The 26,711-nt window shown below is 46.6% G+C and overlaps 1 protein-coding gene across 2 annotated transcripts in view; it reads left to right on the forward strand.

Annotated features, from left to right (window-relative positions):
• CEP89 (centrosomal protein 89) overlaps window positions 1-26,711 on the forward strand; it is a 62,911-nt gene that overhangs the window by 13,180 nt on the left and 23,020 nt on the right. For both annotated transcript variants that reach the window (XM_039231890.1, XM_039231891.1), the window contains exons 5-13: window positions 6,291-6,393; window positions 10,100-10,128; window positions 11,044-11,086; window positions 12,476-12,694; window positions 13,868-14,010; window positions 19,765-19,815; window positions 19,979-20,062; window positions 22,643-22,746; window positions 26,181-26,296. In XM_039231890.1, coding sequence (XP_039087821.1) covers window positions 6,291-6,393; window positions 10,100-10,128; window positions 11,044-11,086; window positions 12,476-12,694; window positions 13,868-14,010; window positions 19,765-19,815; window positions 19,979-20,062; window positions 22,643-22,746; window positions 26,181-26,296 — 892 coding nt within the window. The remainder of the gene's footprint in view (window positions 1-6,290; window positions 6,394-10,099; window positions 10,129-11,043; window positions 11,087-12,475; window positions 12,695-13,867; window positions 14,011-19,764; window positions 19,816-19,978; window positions 20,063-22,642; window positions 22,747-26,180; window positions 26,297-26,711) is intronic.

Below are 26,711 nucleotides of genomic sequence, written 5' to 3' on the forward strand. Positions count from 1 at the left end.
TTTTTTATGAGTCATTCGTACTTCCTTTAAAGTAAACAATTTTGAAAACTAAAAAGATAAGGAAATAGCAACCCACATCAGGCAATTTGTATTTAAATCTGTACCTCACACCTCTCTCTGTGTTTCAGGGTGGTTTGGGCAAACATCTTCATGGGAAGTGTGCACCCTCCCAGAAATGGCCTAACGTGGAAAGCAAGTCTTGTTTTCAGCAGTTTTCTTACTGGTGCCACCCAAAAGTAAGGCTGCAGGGGAAGTGGGGTACGTGAATTTGTGGTCAGTTCGTGCGATGCTAGCATCCAGTGGACAGAACAGTGCCATGGGCATTCAGAGACCTGAGCTCAAGTCCCTGCTTCTCTCCTTCCCAGTCGTATGGCTTGGGTAAGTCAGATAACCTCTCTGCACCTCCGTTTCTCCATCCTATAAAGTACTGTGGTAGGTAGGGAGGACCGTGTCTTTGTGCAGGCCAGTAATTTAATGTACAGTTACCAGGCGGGCAGGGAGCACCAGGCATCGTGCTGGGTGCTGGAGAAGCAGTGTAAGGCAGAGTCAACAGTCACACCATCACTAGTTAAACGACCACATTACGATAAACGTTACAAAGGAAAGGTACAGGGTGGTGTGAGAACATGTCAGGGGAACGCCAAGGGAAACAGCCAGGGGACGGGAAGGAGCTCCCACTGCTTGCTTCTCCCTTTGAGGTCACTTGATTCTTCTGCCTGACACATTGGTAGGGTCATTCTTTGTCTCCACAGTTTAGTAACTTCACCAGAATTAATTGTGGTGTGTATGAATTTCGGTCCTTCTTTCCTGAACTTTAGTTTGTTATTTAATTCTGCAGACAGAGATTTTCCTCTCCTTTTTTTGTTTTCAGGGAACATTTCCTTTCCCTATGTTGATCAAATATATTTGTTTCATTCTCCTTTGGGAACCTCAGTTATACATTTGTCGGCCGTCTTTTGTTTGTCTTCCACGTCTGTTATGTTTTCTATAGTCACTTGTCACTTTCTGTGATTTCCTCTGCTTGCCCTCCTCATCTCTCTGTCAGCTCTGTCACTGTGTGTTGTTGCTTCTAGTACAGGTTTTACCTCCTCTGTTTTGGCTTTATTTTTCCTTTTGGTTTTTAGTTCTGCCAATTTATTTTTCACATCTTTTGTTACCTTATCACATTTCTTGATCTCATGTATCTCTTTTTTGGGTTCTTGATGTCAGTGTGTACTCCTTCATTTCTTGGAGAGAATAGAGGCTGGACTCTGGACAGTAAAGGTGGGCTCTCCATTGGGGTGTCCCTTTAGATCCTTCTCCCCTCGCCTCTGCCCTGTGGGAATGACTGCTTCTCCTGGGCCCATTCGCACCCTTGCTCTCGTCACACCCATCGGAGCCTCACTGTAGACCTTTGTGACTGTGATGCTTTGTGGTTTTACAAGGGTCTGCGTCCCTGAAGCCTGAAGAGGCTCGGCAGCTTTTGGCATTCTCCCTCTATTCCAGATTTACTAGATTTGGTAGCCGTTTTCTGCCATTGACTTAGCTTTATTTTTTTTCTTTTTTGTCCCCCTCATTCTTCTGCTTGCTTTCAGTAGGTTTTAAGAGAGGAGAGTGTAGTCTAAATGCCTTGTTACCGTGTTTGAGTAGAAATCACAAATAGGATGTTATTGAAGCTCTCCTGTCATCATCCTTGCTGTGGTTGTGTTTGTGGATTTGCAGACCATCTCGTCATGAAGTACCATGTATTCACTCAGTTGTTCCTTTATTCATCCAACCACCTACCAACAAACTGATATTTGAGTGTCTGCCATGTGCTTGGATGGAAGCCCAGAGAGGACCCATTCATGCAGGAGTAAACTAAGTTCTCTCTAGAAACTTCTGGAGGCCAGGGACTGGTGGACATTCTACAGCTGCTGCTGCTGTCGAGGATGAGGAATGCCCCCCTTCTCTCTCCGTGGTTTTCAGTTCTTTACATTTTTCTTTTTGTAACACAGGTAATGCATGAATACATGTTTCTTATTAAAAACTGTGGGTAGTGTGCATAAAGCACCAGCCTGCCCTGAAACCCCGCTGCTCCTATTCCAACCCTCCTCTCCTCTCCAGTGGCAGCCCCTGTGGCCATTTCGACATCCATGTCGTTCTTTCCGCTGCAAAAATGGAATAGGTGAACACAAGGTTTAAATAATAGATGTTTAACTCTCTGCCCTAACAAAGGCAAAGGGTAGGAGACTCTACTGTTGCTCCAAACACCTATAGAAGGCTGCCACCTGAGATCCCTTGGCCTCCTTTTCATGGCCACCAGTGGGTGTAGCCGGTCCTGGTCCCAAAGCAGAAAAGAAGTAGGGCAAGGGCCTTCTCATTATGCTGCTGTATATTTATCAGGGAAGGCATTTTTTTCCCCCAGAAATCTTCTAGCAGAAGTCGCATTGGTCACATGCCCTTCCCTTGCCCAGTTACTGGCTAGGGGGAAGAGGATTCCCATGCATCATACCCTAGGGCTGAGTCAATTTGCACCAAGCCAAATCAGGAACCCCTTATCAAGGGAGACAGGAGGGTGCTGATTCCTGAGTGGGCAGTGCAGCACTGCCTGCCTGCCGTGGTGAGGCTCCTGCAGCCTCTGCATTTACACATGGATGTGCAGACAGGGGTAGCCCCGTTAGTTTATGTGCATGTGGATTATGGACTCTGCTCTACCAGTACAAGCTCCTCTGCACGAGCCTCACCCCCATCAGTCGCAGGAGAGGCTGGGATAGCAAGTTAGGCGCCAAGTCGTCACTCCAGACAATGGAGTGTGCAGAAGCCACCCAGAGAGTGAGCCCTGCCAACTTCCGCTGTGGGGTCCCCTCCACGCAGCAGGTGGGGAGGCATGGATTCGCAAGCCCTTCGTCCAGCATGTTGTTGGCTCTCCAGAGGCCCTCCCACCTTGCAGAACAGAATTGCCCCTTCCAGAATGAGTTCTGGGTTCCCTGCATATTCTTAGCACACCCTTGCCTTGACCTCCCCCAGGGTGGGGCTAGCCGGACCTGCCTGTTGCTCTACCTCTGATGACCATGTAATGCACTGGGATGGGCTTCTTTCCTTAGCGTCACTGAGGTGATGAGAGGCATCTGGGAAGGTGGCCATGCCCCATGGGCTGGGCCCTGTGTCATCTGGGTTATCTCTGCTGGAGGCCAAGGGATGGTGGGGACTCTACCCTGCTAGGTGGGTGTCACAGACACCTCACTGTCGAAGACACAGGAATCCACGCGCAGCTCCCTTGCTGTGTTGGCAGGTTTTCTCCACCGAGCAATAGAGGGCTTCTGACATCATGATCACTTGTGCATGTTTTTGAAATTTATCTGCATGAAATCTCAGAACATGTATTCTTTTACATTCAACCACGTTGTTACTTGTGTATAAGCTTAAAACTGTATCTTCCTGATACATTGAAAATTTGGTCGCTATAAAGTGAACCTTTTTATCTCTAAAAATGTGTTTTGCTTTAACATCTATTCTGTCTGACATTCTCCACATTTCTTCTCTTTGATATTCACATGGTCTGTTTTTTTCCATCCTTCACTTCAAACTTTCCCTATCCTGACATTTATCTGTGTCTTGTAAACAGTGTATAGGGTTTTTTTTTTTTTAATGTTTTATTATTTACTTTTGAGAGAGAGGCAGAGCATGAATGGGGGAGGGACAGAGACAGAGGGAGACACAGAATCTGAAGCAGGCTCCAAGCTCTGAACTGTCAGCACAGAGCCCAGCGTGGGGCTCAAACTCTCAAACTGTGAGATCATGACCTGAGCCGAAGTGGTTTAACCAACTGAGGCACCCAGGCGCCCTTTAAACAGAATATAGTTTTTTAAAACAAGCTTACTGAGATACAACTCATATACCACACGATTCCTCCATTTATACACTGCAGCATATGGTTCTTGTTAAGCGGGTTTGCCCAATTTTTCCTTTGTCTTTTTACCAAAGCGTTTAGTCCTTTTATATTTAAGATATATATGGATATATTTGAGTTGAACTTTGCCATTTTTGTTTTTTCTATTTGTTCCTTTATTCTTTTTTAAAATTTGTCTTCCCTTCTTTGAATTGATGATTTGTTCAGTTCAATTCCTTTCCCTTTATTAGCTTGCAAATTATACTTCCCCCTCCCCCCGGTGATGACCCTAGTAATTATAGCATGTACACTTTCTTCTCTGAAATCTGGGGTGCTGGGCCACCCAGGAGGAGAAGGAAGGAGGCTGGTATGGTGCTGCAGGCAGATGAGGAAAGAGCGCTCCTGCCATCACTGATGTTCGTGCTCCCACCGGGCTGGCCCGCCTCTTCCTTCCCTTTCTCCAGTACTCAAAGAAGTTTTGCTTTAATTACCAAGGAATTCAATAAATGATTTAAATTCATACCTTTAAATTAGAGTGACTTTTAGGATATTGTCACAAATTCTTTAGGCTTATTTATCAGTGAATGAAATACCGAGGTACATAGGCCATAAACGTGCAGCTCAGTGAATTTTTACACAGCAGGTACCACCCAGAATAAAAAGAAAAGAATGACATTATTAGGACCCCAGAAGTTTCCCTTCGTGACTGAGAAGAGGCCACTGCTTCACCACTGCCTTGACTCACAGAGCAGATTAACTCTTAGAAAGTCACGTTAGGGGCACCTAGGTGGTTCAGCCCGTTAAGTGTCCAGCTTCAGCTCAAGTCATGATCTTGCAGTCTGTGAGTTCGAGCCCCGTGTCGGGCTCTGTGCTGACAGCTCAGAGCCTAGAGCCTGTTTCGGATTCTGTGTCTCCCCCCTCTGCCCCTCCCCCACTCATGCTCTGTCTCTCTCTTTCTCTCAAAAGTAAATAAACATTAAAAAAAAATTTTTTTAAATTACCTTAGATTACTTTTGCCTCCTCTGAAAATGATGAATTTCGTCAGTACTCTATGTATTGTTTACAACATTTGAGAGTCTTCTGTTGTTGTGTGTGGCGGTAGCTGGCCCGCTGTCACCGCTGTGTGATGCCCCATCGTGCAATGCTAACATTCAGTGACTGACTCGTTTCACTGATGCTAGATATTTGCTTGTTTCGTCCGGGGCTCTCAGGAACAGCGGTGTGGTAAATAGTTGTATGTACATGTGCATATTTCCGGTGGGCCTGTACGGCTCACAGATGCCCAGTGAGTATATCTGCACGGGTATAATCCAGGGAATGCAAGGAGTCAGCTTTAGCACTTGGACACTAGTGGGGAGGCCGATATTTGAGGCCCCTTAGCACTTTCCTATCTCCTCAATAATAGTCACCTAATAGATCTTTGACAGGGTAAACAATGCCGTCGGTTCCCAGGAGATAAAAACCAAGAAGTCATTTCAGTTTTTTCCTTCAAAAGCTAAGTAGCATGGGATACGTGTCTGCATTCTGAGCTGGGTCACCTTGGAGCCCTGCTCCCAGAGCCTGCTGGGCCAAACGGCCTTGACTCCTGGCTCTGAAATGCCCCTTCTCGTGGACATCTTGCCTGTCAGTGCCGCCACTTCTCTGTCAGGCTTTGGGCTGGCCCTCCCGTGGCCTGCAGCACAGAAAAGTCCAGCCCACCACATGGGCAAGATTCCACAGGCGAATCGGGAGAGCAGAAGGGGCCCCAGCCCATAGGGCGCCCGTCCCTGTTGTAGAAGACCCAGTCACCGCTCTCCCCTTCCAGCAGCCTCTGCTGCCGGTGGGACTGCCTCCAACTCATCATGAGGTCGTCCCCCTGCTGGCCCGCATGTCTGTGAGGGTCAGCTCTGCAGCCTGGCCGCCACTCATGACACCTCCATAGGACGCCCTCACGGATAGAGCGGGGGAGGGTTCCATTCCATCAGGAAGCCACAGTTAAAGTGGACTCACGGGCAGCAAGCATAATGGACCTTGATCCTAAACGGTGGCCTGGACGAGGGTTCTCCCAGGGCGGGTCGGCAGTGCTCGCCCCACGTAAAGATGAATAACCCAGCATCAGCACCCGGGGAGGTAGTTCTGTGTGCCGTGCCGAGCAGGCCAGGTGCAGCCCCCCGAGGTGAGGAAGACGGGCTGCCCGGGCTGCATGGGTGGGGGGGGAAGCTCTCCAGGGCCTGATCACCATTTGGATGGCATTGCCTTCGCTACCAGGCTTTTCCCGGGGCGGGGGGTGGGGGGACCCGACGGTTCATCCAGTCCTGCCGGGTGTCATCCTTCTGCATCAGAGTGGGAGGTCGCAGCGAGGAGGTGGAGGAGGTGTGCAGTAAGACGCTCACGATGGTTGGGAGGAAATTTGATACAAATGGCATTCATCACACTTTCTTTTGTCTTTTGTAACAAAAAGCTTCCATTGTCCCATACGGTGGACAGTGAAGATGAGGAAAATACTTCTGGGCAAGATGAGCTCCCAGGCTTACCTCTTACACCACGGCGAACCCAAGAAATAGGTAAAAGAAAAAAATTGTTTTAAATTTTAAAAGGATTTTGTGGTAATAAATACTGGCTAATGTTTGAACACAGAGCCATTGCACCCGCATAGCATGTCTGTGATTCTAAGTAGGACTGTTTGGAGTTCTGTTTAACTGGAGATAAGTCGCTCCCTGGCGGTGGCCTGGGTGTTCGGTCGTCTTGAACGTACGAGGTGCCCACTTTGGAGTCTGCTCTGTCCTGTCTGTTCCGTCCGCCGTGAGAGGACATATGTGGGAGAGGATGACGGCGCAGGCTCTAAGTCCCCCGCCCTCTTTGCCCCCTGCTCCCCTGGGCCTGCCGTTGCAGGGGGTGGGCACACGGTAGTCTCCAGGGGACAAATGAGTGAGGGTGTCTTGTTCACCCTGCCGTCTCGGGTCCCGGGGCAGGGCCCAGCCCGCAGCGTTGGGTGAGGGTGTTTCGGGTGAGCACATCAGCACGTTTACCATATAGCTGTGTGTGTCACCAGCCGTCCCTGCCTGCCTCATTTCGCACACCGTGAGAACACAGTGCGCTGCAGCCATGGCGGGGAGCAGGCTAAGTTCTTAGCTTCCTAAGGGGTGGCTTATGTTGGCAAGCGAGAATCGTGCCTGGCGCACGGCCGGCCCAATAGCTGCTTTATCCGGGCCTACAGGGTTGCTTGGGCTCAAGGAGACTGGAAAACAGAATGCTAGTCTCGTCTTACCTGGACCAGAAAGCAGTCGGGTGGCATGTTTTATCACTATGGGAAAATCTGTATGAATATTAAATTTATGTAGAAATTGTTTCTTTTTAAATTATATAAATAATACTTTCTCACCATAAAAAAAAAGACTCAAAATGCAGACATATGTAAAGTTAAACACGCATAACTGTACTGCCACAGATCGTTAATTTTAAGCATTTGGAATGTATATGTATGTAACATGCACATTATCTTGTTATCTGCCTTTTATCTTACACACATCGTGAATAGCTCGCTGTGTATACATGTCCGTCCATTTTCTAAGGTCTGCATTGCCTGTGGCCTGACGTGTTATTGTGAGCCAGAATCCAGCCAAGAGACAGAAAGCACGTGGTGAATTGAACAGGGAAAGTGTAATATGAAGAATGATGGAGTATAACAGGATTACTTACAAAGGCGTAGAGACAAGTCTGGAGAATACAGCGGTGGCAGACACAGGGAGGGGCCGCTCCCTCCACAGTTAACGTAGAGCACGCAAGGGAAGAAACACATTTGGAGAGTCACCCAAGGCCCAGATGCCACACTGGGGATGAGGCAGCTGTGGCCCACAGGCTGGTGGAGAAATTAGCTGTGTTGTGGCAACAGAACTCTCTGGAAAGCTGCCCTCTCCAGGAGAGTGCCAGAAGAAGCCACCCGTGGGGAAGTACTGGCTGGCCACTTAGAAAAAGGGAAGGAGGGAGGAGAAGAGGAAGAAGTAGAAAGGATAGAAAGAAGGATGGAGACAGCCATGCAGTGAGGCGCCCAAGCCCCTTCCTCCTCTGTGACTCTCCAGCGCCCTCTGCTGATGAGGCTTGTCATTGTACCACCTGACAAGGTCGAGATACTGCAGTGGGGGTGGATTTGGAGCCGAAGGGGCAGGGGCACACCTGGTACCATGAACTTGGGGCACAGGTGATGGCTGGGAAGGAATGCAGCTCCTACAGTAGTTTTTGGTTTGTGGTGGGCATTAAAAGCCTCTGGACTCTTGTGAAAAAGGACCCACATTTGCCCCAGATTCTAATTTAGCGGCTCTAGTCTGGACCATTATCTGTATTTTTTTTTTTAACGTTTGTTTATTTTTTGACAGAGAGAGGGTGTGAGCAGTGGAGGGGAAGAGAGAGAGGGAGACAGAGAGAATGTGTCGGTTCAGAGCCTGATGTGGGGCTCGAACTCATGAACTGTGAGATCACGACCTGAGCCGAAACCAAGAGTTGGATGCTTACCTGACTGAGCCACCCGGGCGCCCCAGTGTCTGTTATTTTTAAAAGCACTTTAGAAAATGTGATGTGGGTGATTCTTTTTTTTTTTTTTTTTTTTTTTTTTTTTTTTTTTTTTTTTTTTTTTTTAATATTTTATTTATTTCTAGGAGAGAGAGAGAGACAGCGTGAGCAGGGGAGGGTCAGAGAGAGAGGGAGTCACAGACTGAAACAGGCTCTAGGCTCCAAGCTGGCAGTCAGCACAGAGCCCTACGCGGGGCTTGAACACACGAACCGCGAGATCATGACCCAAGCGAAAGTCGGACGCTTAACCGACTAAGCCACACAGGCGCCCCTGAAAATGTGATGTGGGTGATTCTTGACAACACATGAGAATCTCTGGCTTTCAGTGGTTCGGTTGTTGATTCTGTCATTTCCAGGTAACAAGAGGCTTGACTGAGGTACTTAACCCCGCTTCTGCTCAGTCTGAGTGCACCTCTGATCAGATTCTTACCAGGATTAAATTCAGTCACAGCGGAAGCACGGCCCCTCCCCCCCCTCCCAAAAATGCCAGCTGATACTTCCTGTCTACACGCTGAAGCTATCAATCTCCGCGAGCCATCTGTACCATTCCGCACCCTAGACCCGACCAAGACCGGACACTGAAGTCGTTTGGTTGAGTCACCAGTCCCTTGGCCAGAGCTGCTGGGTTCATGGGCATCGTCCCCTGCCCTTCTCTGATCCCACCTGTGCCCTCCACCCCACTGTGCTTTCTCTCTCCCCTCCAGAGCCAGATGTGGCAAAAGACCGCTCTCTCCACACCTTCTCCCTTCCCTCGTTTGACTGTGTCTCCTTAGAGCACTCCGTTTTGGCTGCTTGTGTCTCCATCACTCCCCCAGGCCACTGGCCTTCTTCCTGACATAGTGCGTGGTGTTGTGGCTTCATGTTTCGTGACTTCTCTGGAGCATTCCACACAGACCATCGCTCCCGCCGCCTTAACCTCCGTCTCTCCCCTGGCTTTGTGACCTCTCGCTCTCCGTGTCTCCTCTCGCCTCCTCTGGCTGCCCCTTCTGCATCTCCTCTGCAGGCTCTTCTTCCCCTGCCTGCCCAGTAAAGTTGGGGTCTCCAAGGCCAGTCCAGGCCCTTTGCTCTTCTCAGCAGCCGCACCCCGCCCCCTGCTCCCAGCACGTGCCATTCGTCGTGTGTGGCACCGGCAGGTCCACGTGTACCTACGGAGTGCCCGCTGCGTTTTGGCACCACTGCCCTGGTAGAAACAGCCAGGGCAGTCTCTTCAAAACACGACTCTGGTCGTGTCCCCGTGGGCCCCCGTGGGCCCCCACACCGGGTTTATTTAGATCTCTTCACTGGTGTCCCTGCCCCTGCTGGCCATTCTCCAGCCACTCCAGGGTTCTTTGATTTCTTTTGCTGCCCCCCTTCCCACCAGCCAATGTCCTTTATACATAAAGGAGGTGGAAGGAGGGGTTGTGTGTTTGACTTTTTGTGTTTTATATGTTCAAATATTTCCAAAAGGAAGAATACCCAACTGATAGCGCTGGGAGGGGAAAGGTTCAGCAGATTATGATCATGGGGGAGTTTTGATTTTTCTGTATTTTTAGAATTTTTGACAGCAAGGCCGTGCTCATTTGGTATGGGTATGAAGACGGGGATAGTACCTAGCGTGGCATCCTATATACAGGAGGCCCGGCTCCTGCGGTCATGCTCTGGTGAGCTGTCAGATGTCTTTATCTGCTTTTAAAAAGTTCTCCTCTCCTCTCTTCTTTTAATCAGATGGCAGACATTCGGTTCTGAATTTAAAGGTAAGATTCATCTTTTTAAAAACCAGTTTTCGCAATAAATAGAATTCCCACCATAATTTTAAATAACTTTTGTGATTGGGCGGGGGGGGAACTTCCCTTAAGAATCCCTTTCCCATTAAATGTTTTATTTTTTAATACTTTTAAAACCTGAAGAAACTCATATTTTCTCTAGTTTAAAAGCAAGAGGTTAGGAATGAATAAATAATAACAAATTTGCAAGCATGGAAATAGGGTTTTCTTTCCTTGTTTTTTACAAACCTGGAAATACTTTTAACTTGGGTTTTAATCCTACGATGTCATAGGAATTTAAAAATTAAAGATTTCTCCGTAGCGTGCATATATAACCCTATCTACCTTTTCGGCAGAAATTAGAAACTTAATGTCAGATCGATGTGCAATGGAAAAATGAACAAAAGGTCAAAGCCTTCCCTTTCCTCTAAATTTTGGGTCGAAAAGGAAAATCAGATGCTTTTCTCAGCACTTTGGAAATGTGCTTCTCTGCAGCCTATGGGGTCTTTTAGTTTATCCCAAGGAAGAAGAGCCCCGTTAGAGTTCACTCCAACGGCTTGGCACCCAGAGCCCCATCTCGTGTGTGCTTCGTGCTTCCGAACTTGAACTGATGGCCTGTCCCTTGTGAGACGTACGTGTGAAAACACAGTGGCCTGAACAGGACCTCCTTTACTGCCCCCCACAGGAGACCCCAGCAGGGGAAGACCCTTAAGGTGTAAGATTCAATTAAAAGAAACAACGGATATTAGGGTTTCTAAAGCTGCAGCAGGCTACGAACTCCAAGAGCCAAAGTGAAGGGAAAGAAGCGTATTTAATTAGTTGATACACAAAGACTGAGCTGCTCGTGCCAGTCTGTGTTCAGAAGGTATTGAGACTTTTCATTCAGTACTGTTTTTCCTTCCTTAGGATGAAAAACGACCGTTATGTGAAAAGCCTCCACCCTCCCCAGGTATTTGCCTTTTAAATTTAATTATGATGAACAACTTATTATTTTGGAGATTACCCAGAATTATCTTGTCTAAAATAAAAGTCCCTTCCCTCCCCTCCCCCACCCCATACAGGCTGTTGCTTCTGTAACATTTACTGCATTTGGGGAGCAGGGGCTTGTGTTGAAAAGACACTCAGTGGGGGGATGGATGTCCCCTTGGGATGTGCTCAGACACTGGGAGGCCGGTGCGTGCAAATGGGGGCCACTCTGTGTCCGTACCGCCTGCCAGGGCAAGGCACGGGCCGGAAGCACCCCACCTGTCCTTGCTGACCTCTCCTGGCGTGCTTTCCGCTGTAGCTCCCACCCGCAATCCAGTCTCCAGTGTTTTCTTTCCGGATGCCTCCGAGTTGCCCTCTTGTTTTCAGTGCAGCTGCGGGGTTATTCATTTCTTAGGCTTCCCTTTCATGTTCTAGTGACTGGATATGTGTGTGTCAGGGGTCAGGGAGGCTATCTAGAGCCCCCGGTCCTTCCGCTAGCCCTGGCCGGCCCCCTGGGGTGGGTGCCCTCCCACCCTTGTCTGCCCACCCCCCGAGCTCTGCTTCGGCCTCTAGCCTCTACCTCCGTTCTTGGGGGGCAGGCTCGGGGGCAGGTGCCAGGCCAGGGGGCACACTGCAGGCCTCACCTCCTGTGACCTCTGCGAGCGTCTGTCTGCACAGAACCTGGCTCCATCCTCTCCCCCAGTCTCTCTCGCTAATCCTGAAAATCCTTTGTGACCTCTGGCTCCTCCTCTCCGCGGTGCCCACATGCTGGTGGCTCCAGCTGAGGCCACCTTCCGAGCAGAGCCTGTGTGCTAAACCGAGCTCGCCTTCCCCCGCTGCGCCTGCGCGCCTTGTTGGGCCGAGTGTCTTCCAGACCACAGGTCTTGGTAGCCCTCCTTGATTTGCCCTCACTGCCCGCTGCTCTCTCTCGTGTCCCTTGCTCTCTGCCCCCACTCGGAGGGCCTCTACCTCTGGCCTCCCTGTCTCTGGGCTGCGCCTCATTCCCGTTCACTTTCTTCACTGCTGGCCCCAGGGGCTCATGTGAGAGTGGAGCCTCTTCCTTTTCACACCTCTGCCTGAAAACCTTTTCTGGCTCCTGGTGGCCTTCAGGACAGAGCCCCCCCTTCACATATTATGATATGCAAGGGCCTCCCTCGGCTCCTGTGTCTCTCCCTGTGGCTCACTGTGGCCTCAACAGGCCACCCACTCTTTCTGGTATAGGCCGCTCTCTTTGTAGGGACTGAGGAACGTAACATGAGGCTGGACAGGAAGAAGTGACTCACATGGCTTTTGAAATAAAGTCTCTTATAATTTTGATGTAAAACTGTAAAAATTAGTATTTAAAAAAACCTTTTTCCCTGTACGTTTCCAGATATAACCGGTAGAGCACGGCAGAGATGTTTAGAAATAACCAAAGAGCCGGTCCAGGAAATAAGAGAAGAAAACTTGCATCTCAGAGACGCGAATCAAACCCTCACTCTTGAACTTAGCATAGTAAAACAAGCAATGAAAGAACTACAGTTAAGACTGAAAAGAACAAAAAAAGAAAATCAAAAGTTGAAAGAGGCAGAGAAAGCATCCTCTCAGGAAGGTGGGGGCCACTACACTGTTCTTTTATTAAAGGAGCAAACAAGAATCCACTGATTTTCATGTTATTTGTTGTACTATTTTATGTTGTATAATATTTGCTGATGTTAATGTTTTTATTGTATTATAATACTTGAAGTTCTTTGTTTTTAAGTTTATGTATTTATTTCAAAAGAGAGAAAGAGCACGTCAGCTCAGAAGAGGCAGAGAGAGAGAGGGAGAATCCCAAGCAGACTCTTCACTTTCAGTGCAGAGCCCAATGTGGGGCTCAAACTCACAACTGTGAGATAGTAACTGAGCCAAGATCGAGTTGGACTGAGCCAGGGACATCTGGGTGGCTCAGTTGGTTAAGCGTCCGATTTCTGCTCAGGTCATAATCTCACAATTCAAGAGTTCAAGCCCCTCCTTAGACTCTGCAGACAGCTCAGAGCCTGGAGCCTCCTTCAGATTCTGTCCCCCCCACCCCCCATCTTTGTGCCCCTCCCCCACTCATTCTCTCTCTCTCTCTCTCTCTCTCTCTCAAAAATAAACATAAAAAAAAAAGATTTGGACTGAGGCACTCAAGCGTTCCCTGACACATATTTATTTCTGTAGCTTTATATTATTTGTGCTGTTACTTTGTGGAATTTGTTTTCTTTTTGTTTGTTTGTTTGTCTTTTGAGAGGGAGAGCAAGAGAGCATAAACAGGAAAGAGGGGCAGAAAGAGGGGGGTGTAATCTTCAGGGCTTGATCTCACAACTGTCATATCATGACCTGAATGAAAATTAAAAGTTGGACGCTCAACCAGCTGAGCCAGCCAGATTCCCCTGGAATCTATTTTCTGTTATGTTTTCTAATAGGATATTACTATTCTATGGGAAGGTTATTAGTTCTAATAAATTTTCCATTTATTTTGGGTATATCATCTGAAACTGTATATCATCTGAAACGGTGACTTTTTCTTTCAAATCTTACTATTTCATTTTAATTTTATTGCACATGCATAAACTTCCAAAACACCGTTACTATTCAGTGTTTAAAAAACTTCGTAACTTTTATTCACTAATATCTATATATCTGTCTTCGACTGCCTCTGTGAGCCTAATAGGGAAAAAAGAGCAGATGATAGTAATTTATATAAAATTGTGATCAATTTGATGTAAGTTCTTTTAATATTAAATTCTTTTTTCCCCCATAGGTGCTGCACCTGAACTACTTTATCTAAGAAAACAGGCTCAAGAACTAGTGGACGAAAATGATGGGTTGAAAATGACTGTCCATCGTTTGAATGTAGAACTGAGTAGATATCAGACAAAATTCAGGCATTTATCCAAGGAAGAGGTAATGTTTTCAATTTTAAAATAGCAGTTTTCTGATTTTTTTTTTTTCTTTTAGCCTCTGCTGTTGAATTGCTTCCCAGTCTTGAAGGGTTCATATTTATTATTTGTATAAAACGACACATCCAAATCACAGTCTTTCTGGGGACCTTTCTGCATCCTCCCTTCTGCCCTTCCTTAACCCCTCCCCCTTCCTTTTCTCAAAACAAAAGCCATAAAGGTTCTTTGTAAAGAAAATTTGGAGACTATACCAAAGTATATAAAGGAGTAAGAATCCATGTCGCTGGCCCCATCCTCAGTCCTGTTCCTCGAGGGCATAGCTATTGTTTGTTAGCGTACAAACTTGGGAAAGAAAGCAGACTAGTTTTCACAGGTCCCGCAAATCACCTGGCTTTTATAGCCAATGGGACTTGAGTTTGCGATTCCCACGGGGCTAGCAAACAGAGAAACAGTTTGGAAACAGGTGTGGTGCATGCAGGTGCAGCTGCAGCCTGGGGTCGGCACAGGGGGAGCAGCCAAAACCTGACCTCCTACTTTTTCCCTGGAAGGGCTTTGACTGCATACTTTCCCAGCTGCTGCCTGAGGTCTGGCTTCCAATCAGCCTGCATCCAGGTGCTAAATACAGCCTCCCCTTTTGGGAAACTGATGAGTCTTGGTACGTCCTCAACCACTGGGAGCTACTAAGAACCCAGACAGTAGTTTAGACAATCACAGAGGCTTGAGAGGCAGCCAGGAGCTCTGGCCAAGCTGATTGATGAGACTCATCTCTTCTACAAAACCGGTCTGTCAAAATTGGGAGAGGTAGGCTGTGTTTCCTAACATACAACAACCACCACAGAGAGTCCAGGAAAATGCAGGAAAAAGGGAATATATTCCAAACAAAAAGATCAGAAACTGATTTTAATGAAATACAGGTAAGTGATTTACTCAATAGAGAGTTCAAAATAACAGTGATGGGGTGCCTGGGTGGCTCAGTCAGTTGAATGTCTGACTTTAGCTCGGGTCATGATCTTAGTCTGTGAGTTTGAGCCCCACATTGGGCCCCGTGCTGAGAGCTCAGAGCCTGGAGCCCGCTTCAAATTCTTTGTCTCACTCTCTGTCTCTTCTCCCCTGCTCACTCTCAAAAATAAATAAACCTAAAAATTAAAAAAAAATAAAAATTAAAAAATAACAGTGATAAAGATACTCACTGCAGTCCAGAGAGCATGAACAAAGTGAGCATTTCAACAAAGAAATAGACGAAAATGTAAACATACCAGACAGAAAGAATAGAGCTGAAGACTGCAGTAACTGAACATCAACAGAGGAGTTCAGCAACAAACTGGAGCAAGTGGGAGAAAGAATCGGTGAAGGTGAAGACATGGCAGTGATTCTTCCTGTCAGAGAAGCAAGAAAATGAAAAAGAGTGATGGGACACTATCAAGTGGAGTCCGGGGGTCCCAGAAGGAGGAGAGAAAGGGCCAGAAAGCTTATTTAAATACTAGCTGAAAACTTCCCTAACCTGGGGAAGGAAAGACAGCCAGATCTAGGAGGTTCAGAGAGTTCCAAAAACACCCACTCAAAACACGTTATAATCAATTTGTCAAAAGTTAAAGACAAGGACAGAATCTTAAAAACAGCAAGAGAAATAAAACTCATTACACACAAGGGAACACCCATAAGAATATCAGCATATTTTTCAGCAGAAACTTTGCAGGCCAAGAGAGGGTAGCACAGCGTATTCACAAACAAAACAAAACAAAATCTGCCAACCAAGAATGTTCTACCTGATAAAGCTGGACAAAGAATTTTCCAGACAAGCATAAGCTGAAGGGGTTCAACACCACTAAACTGACCTTAAAGCTACTACTTCTTAGGTAAAATAAAGAGGAAAATTCATAATAATAATACACATAAAAGAACTAATAATTGAATTCAGTAAATTTGCAAAATCAATACAAAAATAGACAAAAATCAGCTGTGTTTCTAGACACAACAAACTTTTCGGAAGAAGAATTTTTTAAAATCCCATTTACAGTAGCATCAAAAAGAATAAAATGCTATGGAAAAAATGTACAGAGGAGGTGAAAGGTCTGTAACCAAAAACCTTAAAACACAGATGAAAGAAATGAAAGACACAAATAAATAGAAAGACTCTCTGTGCTTATAGATTGGAAGAATTAATAGTTCAGGTGTCCATAGTAGCCGAAGTAATCTACAGATCCCGCACAGTGCCTTTCAAAATTCTGATGGCATTATTGACAGAAATAGATAAAACAACCCTAAAATTTGTGTGGAATCACAAAAGACCCTCAAGAGCCGAAGCAATCTTGAGAAAGGAGAATGAGAGCTGGAGACATCACACCTCCTGCTTTTAAGCTGTTACAAAGCCATAGGAATCAAAACAGTATGGTACATAGACCAATGGAACAGAGCTGAGGGCCTAGAAATAAATCTGCGTATAAATATGCTCAGTTTATTTTTGACAACGGAGCCAAGAATGTACTATGACGAGAGGACATTCTCTTCAATAAATAATTGGAAGACCTGGGTGTCCACATGCAAAAGAATGAAACCAGACCCCTGTCTTACACCACACCCCAAAATCAACTCTAAGTGAATTAAGGACTTGAGCATAAGCCCTGAAATCATAAAACTCCTTGACATCACTCTTGGTGATGGTTTTTTGGATTTGACACCAAAAACAAAGGCACCGAAAGCAGAAATAAACCAGTGGGGCAACATCAAACTTCTCAGCAAAGGAAACCATCAACAAAAAGAAAAGGCAGCCTATGGAATGAGAGAAAATATGTGCAGCCATGTGCTGAGTAAGGGATTAATGCCCCCCAAATACAAGGAACCCCTACAACTCAATAGCACAAAAATAAATAATCTAAAAATGAGCAAGGGACCTAAATAGCCATTTTTCCAAAGAAGATCTACGAGTGACCAATAGGTGCTCAGCATCACTCATTGGCAGGGAAATGCAAATTAAAGTCTAATAAGCTATCCCCTCGCCGTTAGCATGTCTATTATTAAAAAGACTAAAGACAGCAAGTGTGGGTGGGGGTGTGGAGAAAAGGGAACCCTCATGCACTGTCAGATTTTAATATGTGCAGCCACTGTGGAGGGCAGTATGGAAGTTCCTCAAGAAATAAAAAATAGAGCCACTATATGATTCAGCAGTTCTACTTTTGGGTATAGGTACAAAGGAAACGAGCTCACTGTCTCGAGGAGATGTCTGTATTTTTATGTTCGTTGAAGCATTGTTCACAATAGCCAAGATATGGACACAGCTTACGTGTCTCAGCAGATAAGTGGATACAGAAAATGTGATGTATATGCAAAAATGTGTGTGTGTGTGAGAGAGAGAGATCTATGTATCTTACTCTTGATTTGGGCTCAGGTCATGATTCCTGGGTCATGGGATTGAACCCCATGCCAGCTCCACACTGTGCATGAGGCCAGCTTGGGATTCTTTCTCTCTCTCCCTCTGTCCCTCTTCCTAGCTCATGCCCTCTCTCTCACTCTCAAAGTACAATACAATACAATATCATATGATGGAATATTATTCAGCCTTAAAAGAGACAGTAGTGCTGCTATTTGCAACAATATAGATGAACATGGAGATGCTAAGTGAATTAAGACAGACACATAATGCATAGTATGACTTTGATGTGGAATCTTGAAAAAGAAAAAAAGCAAGTCAAACTTACAGAAACAGTAGAGTGGTAGTTGCAATGGGCTGGGGGCTGGAGGAAATGGGAGAGGCTGGGGTATAAACTTTCAATTATAAGCTGAGTAAGATCTAAGGATTAATGTATAACATAATGATTACCGTTGATAATGCTGTGTTACGTAAGTGAAATTTTCTAAGAGAATAGAACTTGTGTTTTCCTTAAAAAAAGGTAAATATATGAGGTGATGGGTGTGTAATTAGCTTGGGGGTGGGAATGTTTTCACAATGTAGGCATACAGAAAGAGTGAAGAAAACAGACTCGTTTTTACTTTAACAGAAGGATGACAGAATTCAGATGATAAACTCACTGAGCAAGGCACTGTGTTAGATGTTGTGAAGAATAGCAAGAGGAGCCAGAAGGTCAAGTCCTTGTCCATAGAGAGTAGCGTGTGTGAGGGGTGTGTGAGGTTGGGCTGGGGGGTGTGACATGTCAGGATGCACAGCTGACTGGCCCCTGCTGGGATCAGGGGGACACCTGTTCTCATGTGGTTCCTGAGAATTCAGGGCAGCTCCACAAGCTTCTGAGTTTGTTTGTTTTTTAATTTTTTAGATGTTTATTTTTGAGAGAGAGAGAGAGCACAGGGGAGAGGCAGAGACAGAGGGAGATGGAGGATCCAAAGCAGGCTCTGCACTATCAGCACAGAGCCCAGTGCAGGGCTTGAACTCAGAAACTGTGAGATCATGACCTGAGCCGAAGTTGGACACTTAATCCACTGAGCCACCGAGGCGCCCTGGTTTTCTTTTTAAAGTAAGACTTAGGTTTAAATTGTTTACTAACAGTTTTGAGATTCACATACTATCCAGTTCGCCAATTTAAAGTGTACAGTTCAGGGGTGTCTGGCTGGCACAGTCAGTAGTGAGCATGAAGCTCTTGATCTTAGGATTGTAAGTTCAAGCCCCCTGTTGGGTATAGAGTTACTTAAAAATAAAATATTTTTTAAAAAATGAAGTGTACAAGTCAGCGATTCTTAGTGTCTTCACAGAATCACGCAACAATCACTACAGTCAATTTTGGGGCATGTTCATCACAACAGGAAGTTTCCTACCTGTTAGCAAGCACTGCCCACATTCCCCCACCACTTGCATGGGCCCCTGTTCTTTCTGTGTCTATGAATTTGCCGGTTGTGAACATCTCATATAAACGAAATCATACAACATGATCTTTTTCAACCAACTTCTTTCATATAGCATAATGTTAACTCTCACGTGTGTACTCGAGCATGAGTGGGGGAGGGGCAGAGAGAGACGGGGGGAGAGAGAGAGAATCCCAAGTAGGCTCCATGCTGTCAGCGCAGAGCCCAATGCAGGGCTCGAACTCACGAACTGTGAGACCGTGACCTGAGCTGAATTGAGTTGGATGCTTAATCAGCTGAGCCACCCAGGCACTTCCCCCGCTTTCCTGATTTTTATGAAGTTACTGTGGCTGAGTAAATGAATGTTTGTTTTTAGGAAATATACACTGGAGTATTTAGAGGAAAAGGGGTATTATATCTGCAAATTGCTCTCAAACATTTCAGAAAAAAATTGGTCATTTGTACCTACATGCATATACGTACATATAGATGCATAGATTGCTGATGCCTGTTCTAGAATAAGAATATCTAAGGCCTATTTGCAAGAACATGGATGGAGCTAAGGAGTATAATGCTAAGCAAAGTAAGTCACAGAAAGACAAATACTATATGATCTCACTCATATGTGTTATTTAAGAGACAAAACAAATAAGCAAAAGGGAAAAAAAAGAGAGAGACAAACCAAGAAACAGACATTTAACTACAGAGAAGAAACTGAGGGAAGGGGGTGGGGTGGGGGCTGGGTGGGGGGGGAGAAGGGCGATGGGGACTAAGGGGGGCACGTGTCGGGATGAGCACTGGGTGGCGTATGGAAGTGCTGAGTCACTACATCGTACACCTGAAGCACTGCTTGTTATCTATACTAGACCTGAAATTTGAAACTTAATTTAAAAACATATCTAAGGCTTGAAATATCAGACAGAGGAAGAGTAGTTTAACTTGCCTTCACCATGTGCTTTGTTCTTAGACGTTAAATATCGATGGCCTCCCATCAAAGGGCCCGACACCACCGTGGTTGGTAAGTGAAAGTTACTCCATTTCAGGCCCACGTCTCTGGGGTATCATGGACTAGCTATTAAAAACCATTCCAAATTAAGTGGATTTTGTTACCTTTTTAAATGTGTGCCAGTTGTGTTCAGATGAAAGACCTATGCTAACCTTCTTTGTCCCATTATGTTCAGTTGAATAGGAAGTACCTGTCGCCCTTGTTACTGGCCTATGAAGACAGGATGAAAGAGAAGGATGAGCTCAATGCCACCCTCCAGGTAGGCTGGCAAGTGTCTCAGGACAAGGTTTATAAAAAATCAGACTTTGAAGAAACATTTTGAAGATAGGCATGCCCAACATCTATGGGTATTCAGATGCTGGAGGGAGGGAGGGAAGGAAGGAAGGAGTGTGGTGGTGCAGGTGGGTGGGGGAGGAGGAAGGAGGGAGGGAGGGATCGGTGGGGCAGGAGGGGCGCACGGGGGGGGGGGGGGGGGGGGGGGGGGGGGGGGNGGGGGGGGAGCAGGGGTGTGGAGGGATGGGATGTGCTGCATCCAAAGCCCCGACTCCCAGGCCAGGCAGCACCGGGTGGGCGGGCTCTGGCTGTGCAGCAGGGGCCACTCCCGTCCTGGCTCCCTGCTGCCGCGAACTCCACTGCAGAGGGGACCTCGGGCAGACGTGGGGATGGTAGGCCAGCGATATGTTAGGCCGACTTACATGCTTCTTAGCTCCCTGAAGAGCAGACCCCAGGGGAGTCTGGCTCTGTTGGCGGTGGTAAGGAAGCAGGTGTTTGTCCGTTTCTGCCTTGCTCAGCTCTGTCGTGGGAATGGCCTCTGGCAGCCGAGCCCACTGTCATTACGCTGGCGGCCAAGGCTATGTGGGTGTTATAGATGGGTCCCATCCTTTCCGTGCTGCTCATTTAAGTGACCAAAGAGATCTCTGGAGTTGGAAGGATCCAGAGAGAAAATTTGGGTTTTCTGGACTTGGGCTGGGAGGGGCTGTTAAGTCACCCAGCCTTCCTTGTTATACTGTCCCATGTACATGGTCCACATAATACAGTCTTGAACCTTTTCTTCTAGACTTCATGTTGGAAACTTAATTTTGTAAGAGGGTGAACTTTTTTTTTTTTGAGAGAGAGAGAGAGCATGCGCACACTCACACAAGCCCAGGAGGGGCAGAGAGAGAGGAAGAGAATCCCAAGCAGGCTCCATGCTCTCAGTGCAGAGCCCTACATGGGGGCTTGATCTCACAAACCCTGAGATCATGACCTGAGCCGAAATCAAGAGTTGGATGCTTAACCAACTGAGACACCTCGTGCCCCAGGGGTGAATTAATCGTATACTAATTAACTATCAAGCCAGACAATTAACGGAATTAATTTGGTGCTCCTTCTAAAACAGGGGTCTAGAAACATTCTTTGTAAATAGCCATTTAGTAAATATTTTAGGCTTTGCAGGCCATGTGGCCTCTGCAAGTCCTCAGCTCTGCTGTGGTAGGATGAAAGCAGCTGTAGACAAAGTGCAGACGAGTGGGCGTGACTATGTTCCAATAAAACTTTATTTACAGAACAGGCAGCTGGCTTGGAGGCTTTTGTGTGCCTGATCCCTGTTCTGTAAAAGAGCTGTCAGCACTTAGGGAGTGTGTTTGGACAGAAAGGTAAAAAAGAGAAGCTACTTGGCACGGTTAAGTTAAACAGGTATAAGCATAAATGTCTAATAGCTGGGAGAGGAATGAACACTGGCACCTGAGATGCTCTTGTGCTGAAGGCCGGCACAAGACACTGAAGCCGACTGAGGGCTGGCTGAGAAAAGCAGTGACGGAGGAGGCCCAGCCCGAGTGCCGCGAACATGGTGTCAGGAGGCAAAAGCGGACCCCACAGCAGTCCTCAGTGGGCTAATGACGGATAGACTGTCCTGACTGATGGCTTCACATAGGAGAGGCTTTCTCATGATCATAAAGGACACGTGGGTGGCTCAGTCGGTTGAGCTACTTCAGCTCAGATCATGATCTCATGGCTTGTGGGTTCGAGCCCCACATCGGGCAATGTGCTGACAGCTCAGACCCTTCTTCGGATCCTCTGTCTCCCTCTCTCTCTCTGCCCATTCCCCACTCACGCTCTCCTTGTCTCTAAAACAATAAATAAACATTAAAAAAAATTAGGAGACTCCAACCCCTATCCTTTAATTCAGATGAAAAGTTCTTTTATCTAAAAATTTCCAACTTATCCTCCAAAATCTTTAAACAAAGGAAAAATTACAGTGTTCACAGGCATCCCTGCTTTTTCTTTTGTCCTGCCCCCCCCCCGGTTTCCCCCCGACTTTTTGCACTGATAGAAAAATGTTATCAAATCAGGAATTGATTTGGTTTTTTAAAAATTGATTCAGGTTTTTTTTTAAATTTTTAAATGTTTGTTTATTTTTGAGAGACAGAGAGATAGAGCATGAGCAGGGGAGGGGCAGAGAGAGAGGGAGACACAGAATCTGAAACAGGCTCCAGTCTCTGAGCTGTTAGCCCAGAGCCCGATGCGGGGCTTAAACTCACGAAACGCAAGACCATGACCTGAGCCGAAGCCGGCCGCTTAACCAACTGAGCCACCCAGGCACCCCAGGAATTGAATGTTTAAAACCTGAGGTTCTCTGTCCCTTGTACTCACCATCGTGGTTGGGTCCCAGTTCCCGCCAGACTGGGAGCTCCCTGAGGGCAGGCAGCTGGTGCTGCTGCCAAGCTTAAGGCATTTGTTGCTGTGAGACTGTGCTAGAAAGCTGCTGACCTTTGACTTGAGCCACAGTGACAGCACTAAGGCTAAGAAATCGCGCCACGTGTGCTTGTGTGTGTTATAGTTTACATACGTTTTATTTCAGGAGGAAATGCGGATGTTCAGGATGAGAGTCCAGGAAGTGGTGAAAGAAAATGAAGAATTGCATCAGGAGCTACATAAGGGCAGTCCTGTAACCAGCGAGGAATGGCAAGTGCTGCTGCTGTTTCTGGTATATTCTGCTAGCTCGGAAGGAACCGAGATAGAAGGAATCAACTTTATTCAATCACCAAAGACGTTTTCTTTTTTAACTAAAATATTTTCAGGGAGAGTGTCTAAGCAGTTAATAAGGTACAGTGAAAATGTGAACTATTCTAAACTTGTATTTTAAAGATTATGTTTACAGTTCTAAATAGGTTTTTACAGCGTACCTGGGTGGCTCAGTAGGTTAAGCGTCGGACTCTTGATTTCGGTTCAGGTCACTATCTCATGGTTCCGTGAGATCAAGCCCTGAGTCGGGCTCTGCGCAGAGAGCACAGGGCCTGCCTGGGATTCTCTCCCCGTCTCTCTGTCGCTCCCCTCCTCACATGCGTGCATATGTGTGCATGTGCGTGCACACACTTTCTTACTCTCTCAAAATAAATAAATTTTTAAAACTAAAATAAAATTTAAGTAGGTTTTTAAGTCTGAAGTCCATCTACTCTCTCCCCCTTTTTATGTTCTGATGTTGTATTTCTCTAGGACCGTTTTCCCATTTCAAACCTGTTGAGTCACATCCTTTTTGCCCCAGTGACTGTTCTCGGGGCTTTAGCCCAGCAGGCTCAGGATGGGGCTCTGTACAACTAGCTCCCGTCCGTCCTGGCCCTTTCTGTGGCCTTACATTCTTTGACAGTTGAGGGTTGCCTCACTCTATCTTGCTGCTGCTGCTGCCTCGCCCAGAATGCCCCTCCTGCACTGTTCCAATGGCCCTGATCAAATGATGCTGGTCAGCAGCGCCCCCTGGAGGCAGAATGCTTTCATTGCTCCCTTGTCTCAGTTTCTGACTCAGCCCTGAACACATGCCCTGTCCTGGTATCTGTCATGCTCTGCCTACCTGTGGGTCTCCACATTGGCCTTACCTGTTCTCCTTGGTGAGCTCTTCATGGGCAAGGCCATGTCCTGGTCATCAGGACAGCAGCAACACATGCCTAGTCAATGAATACGTGAAAGTAAATGTCTTAAAAAGGCTAAAGGCAATATCTAGGCAAGACTAAGAAAGCTAAAGCTATTCACACAGATCTTTTTCTGTGTTAGACTTAGCAATTTTTAAATGTTTCAACATCCCTGAAAAAAATTAAAGTATTTTCCATATGTGATGTCCAAGAATTTGGAGGAAGAGTCCATAGTATTCCTACCATTAGGTGGGTTCTCCCAGATGTGACGGCCTTTGATGTGTCAGTTGGGTTTGGCCTGGGCAGCTACTGGATCCTGGTGCACTGTGGTTTCCCCTGTTGAACTTGGCTTTTCTTCTGTTGGGGCTCCTAGTGTGCCCCCCTCAGCCTTCCCCTGAATAGCACCCTGGAAAGCAGGTCAGTTAGACTGCTTACAAGAGCCCTTGAGAGAACCGGTATTCTTCCTCTGACCTTGTATGTAAATGCAGGTCAAACCTGGTTCCTGCTCCTTACAACCAGATAAATGAACAAAAGAGAAGAAAGATCCCACTTTCAAACCCACACGTGCACTTCGCGCTTGGCGCCCTGCTCTGGTGTGGTGGTCCGTGCTGTGGGTGGGGAGACGCTAGGTCTCCCCCTGGGGGAGGGGTCCTGTGGGCAGATCTCCTGCCGCCCCTGCTCCCCTGGAGCTCATGGCCTCCCCCGACCTCCCTGGCCGCTGTGCCCTGTCCCCACACGGGTGTCAGGTGCGGGACTCCCCCACCAGAGACTCGGGCACACCTACTTCACACTTCAGTAGAAGCTATCTCCTTAGTTTCACATAATTTCTCCATGAACATCTGGGCCACAAGTAAACTCTGCATTTCATTTCCTGACTGGGATACCTCATGCTTCATGGGCCTCAGTTTACCTCTAAAATGGGAGGGAGTATTAAACTAAATCTGTGGTCTTAACTATATTTTTTTTAAGAAATAGGAGAATCCCTTTTATTTTAAAGAGAAAGGAAAGACAGAAGGAATGGTGGAAGGGAAAGAGAGGAGGGAGGGAAGCAAGTAGGGAAAGAAGAAGAGAAGAGGGAGGAAGAAAGGAAGTCCTGAGAAAGTCCACAGTGTAAACAGGAGGAAGTGGGGCTGGTCTGTGCGGGTAGGGGAGGGGGGGCTCCGTCCCTCCCAGACAGCAGGGCAGCTCCCCATCATGGGTGCCGAGGAGCCCATGTGCAGCCACTATTGGAGTGAGGTCATTGCTATAGCTCGACTCCTTTCAGCTTTTTCTCTCCTTCCTCCACTTCCCTTTTTGAGCTTGAAGTGAAAAATTGAGATAATTTACTGGTTTACCATTTGCTTTGAATGGGAAGCATTTAACCAGATTTCTAAGGCTCCCTTAGCTCATTCTGATTGGAATTTTCAATCATGAAGGTGAGCTGGGCTGGGATTTACTTTGCACCCTCTATAAGGGAAGGGTTTGCTCATATGAGATAAGACTGGGGACTTTTAGTACTCAGTATGGTTTAAGAAACCAGCCAGAGGCTTTTAAGAGTATTGTTTGGGGACAAATGTGCTATTGATTATAAGTGAGTACTTCTCAATTAAAATGGAAACTTCTGGGGAGCCTGTGTGGCTGAGTCAGCTAAGCGTTGGCGCTTGATTTCTGCTCAGGTTGCGATCCCAGCATCATGGGATCAAGCCCTGAGTTGGGCTCTATGCTGAGCATGGATCCTGCTTGAGATTCTCTCTCTCTCTCTCTCTCTCTCTCTCTCTGTCTCTCTCTATCTCTCTCTGTGTCTCTCTCTCTCTCTCTCCCTTCCTCTTCTTCCCCTCTCCCCTTGGCTCCTCTCTCTCTCTCTCTCTTTCAAAACAAAACAAAGAATGGGAACTTTCTAAATTCTTCCTAAGTTCTAATTACCTACTGGTTTCAAAATAATCCAGGGGGTTTTGGGACTGGAGGTTTATATAGATGAAACAACATTGGCCATTTGATAATTGTTCCAAGTGGGTGTTGTGTACATGAGAGTTTATTATCTGATTCTTCTCTACTTCTGTATATGTTTGAAACATTACATTTTAAAAACTTACTGAAGCAGTTCATAATTCAGACTTTATGGCTGTCCTTTCCCTCAGTTTAATGTGAGGGGTAGGATTAACTATGTTTAGAACATGTTTAGTACCGAAGCTTGTCCTGATATTCATTACCTACACCTCAGTTGCTTGCTTTTTTTAAAAAATTTTTTACATGTTTTTATTTATTTTTGAGAGAGAGAGAGAGAGCACAAGAAGGGGAGGGGCCGAGAGAGACACACAGAATCTGAATGAGGCTCTGGGCTCTGAGCTGTCAGCACAGAGCCCAACGCGGGCTTCAAACTCATGAACCGCAGTCAGACGCTTTGCTGACCGAGCCCCCCAGGAACCCCTCGCTTGCTTTCTTTGGGACTCTGGAGGGTCTCTGTAATCATTCAGTACCTGAATGGCAGTATTTAACTTTGCAAATCAATTGCAGGCATCAGCTTCAGACTCAGGCAGAACTGGTTTTAGAGGAAAACAAGTTGCTGATAGAGCAGTTGGAGATTCAGCAAAGAAAAGTCAAGGACACCCACCAGGAGCGTCTCCAGGAAGGTGAGCCATCTTCCCAGCAAGCAAGGATGAGGCTGTGATGTCACCGTTGTATCATTTTACACTTGCACCGCCCCCTCCTAATGGAGACCCCCTCAAATTATAAATGGGGGAAATCACGTGTTCTAGAAAGTGTTCCTTTTTACTGAAATGCAGCCGTTTATGTTACAACATTTCCAACCATTACCGCATTGATTGCCTTCTCTTAGGCTTCACAGCGCCCTTCCAGTTACCCTGTATATCTTGTAACGCAAATGTAAGCAACCCCTTTGGGGCCCGAAGAGCTGGGTTTGGGGGAGCTAGTGCCGTGTAAGAGGGGAACGTCTCGGGAGGTGAGTGTCTGAAACAGTGCGAGGCTCTGTTGTTGAATGTTTGTTACCTGAGTAAAAGAAGGAGCGCTCATTCACTCTGAATGGTC

This window comes from Hyaena hyaena, unplaced genomic scaffold (assembly GCF_003009895.1).
Source record: "Hyaena hyaena isolate Hyena2069 unplaced genomic scaffold, ASM300989v1 scaffold_61, whole genome shotgun sequence".
In the NCBI taxonomy this organism is placed as follows: domain Eukaryota; kingdom Metazoa; phylum Chordata; class Mammalia; order Carnivora; family Hyaenidae; genus Hyaena; species Hyaena hyaena.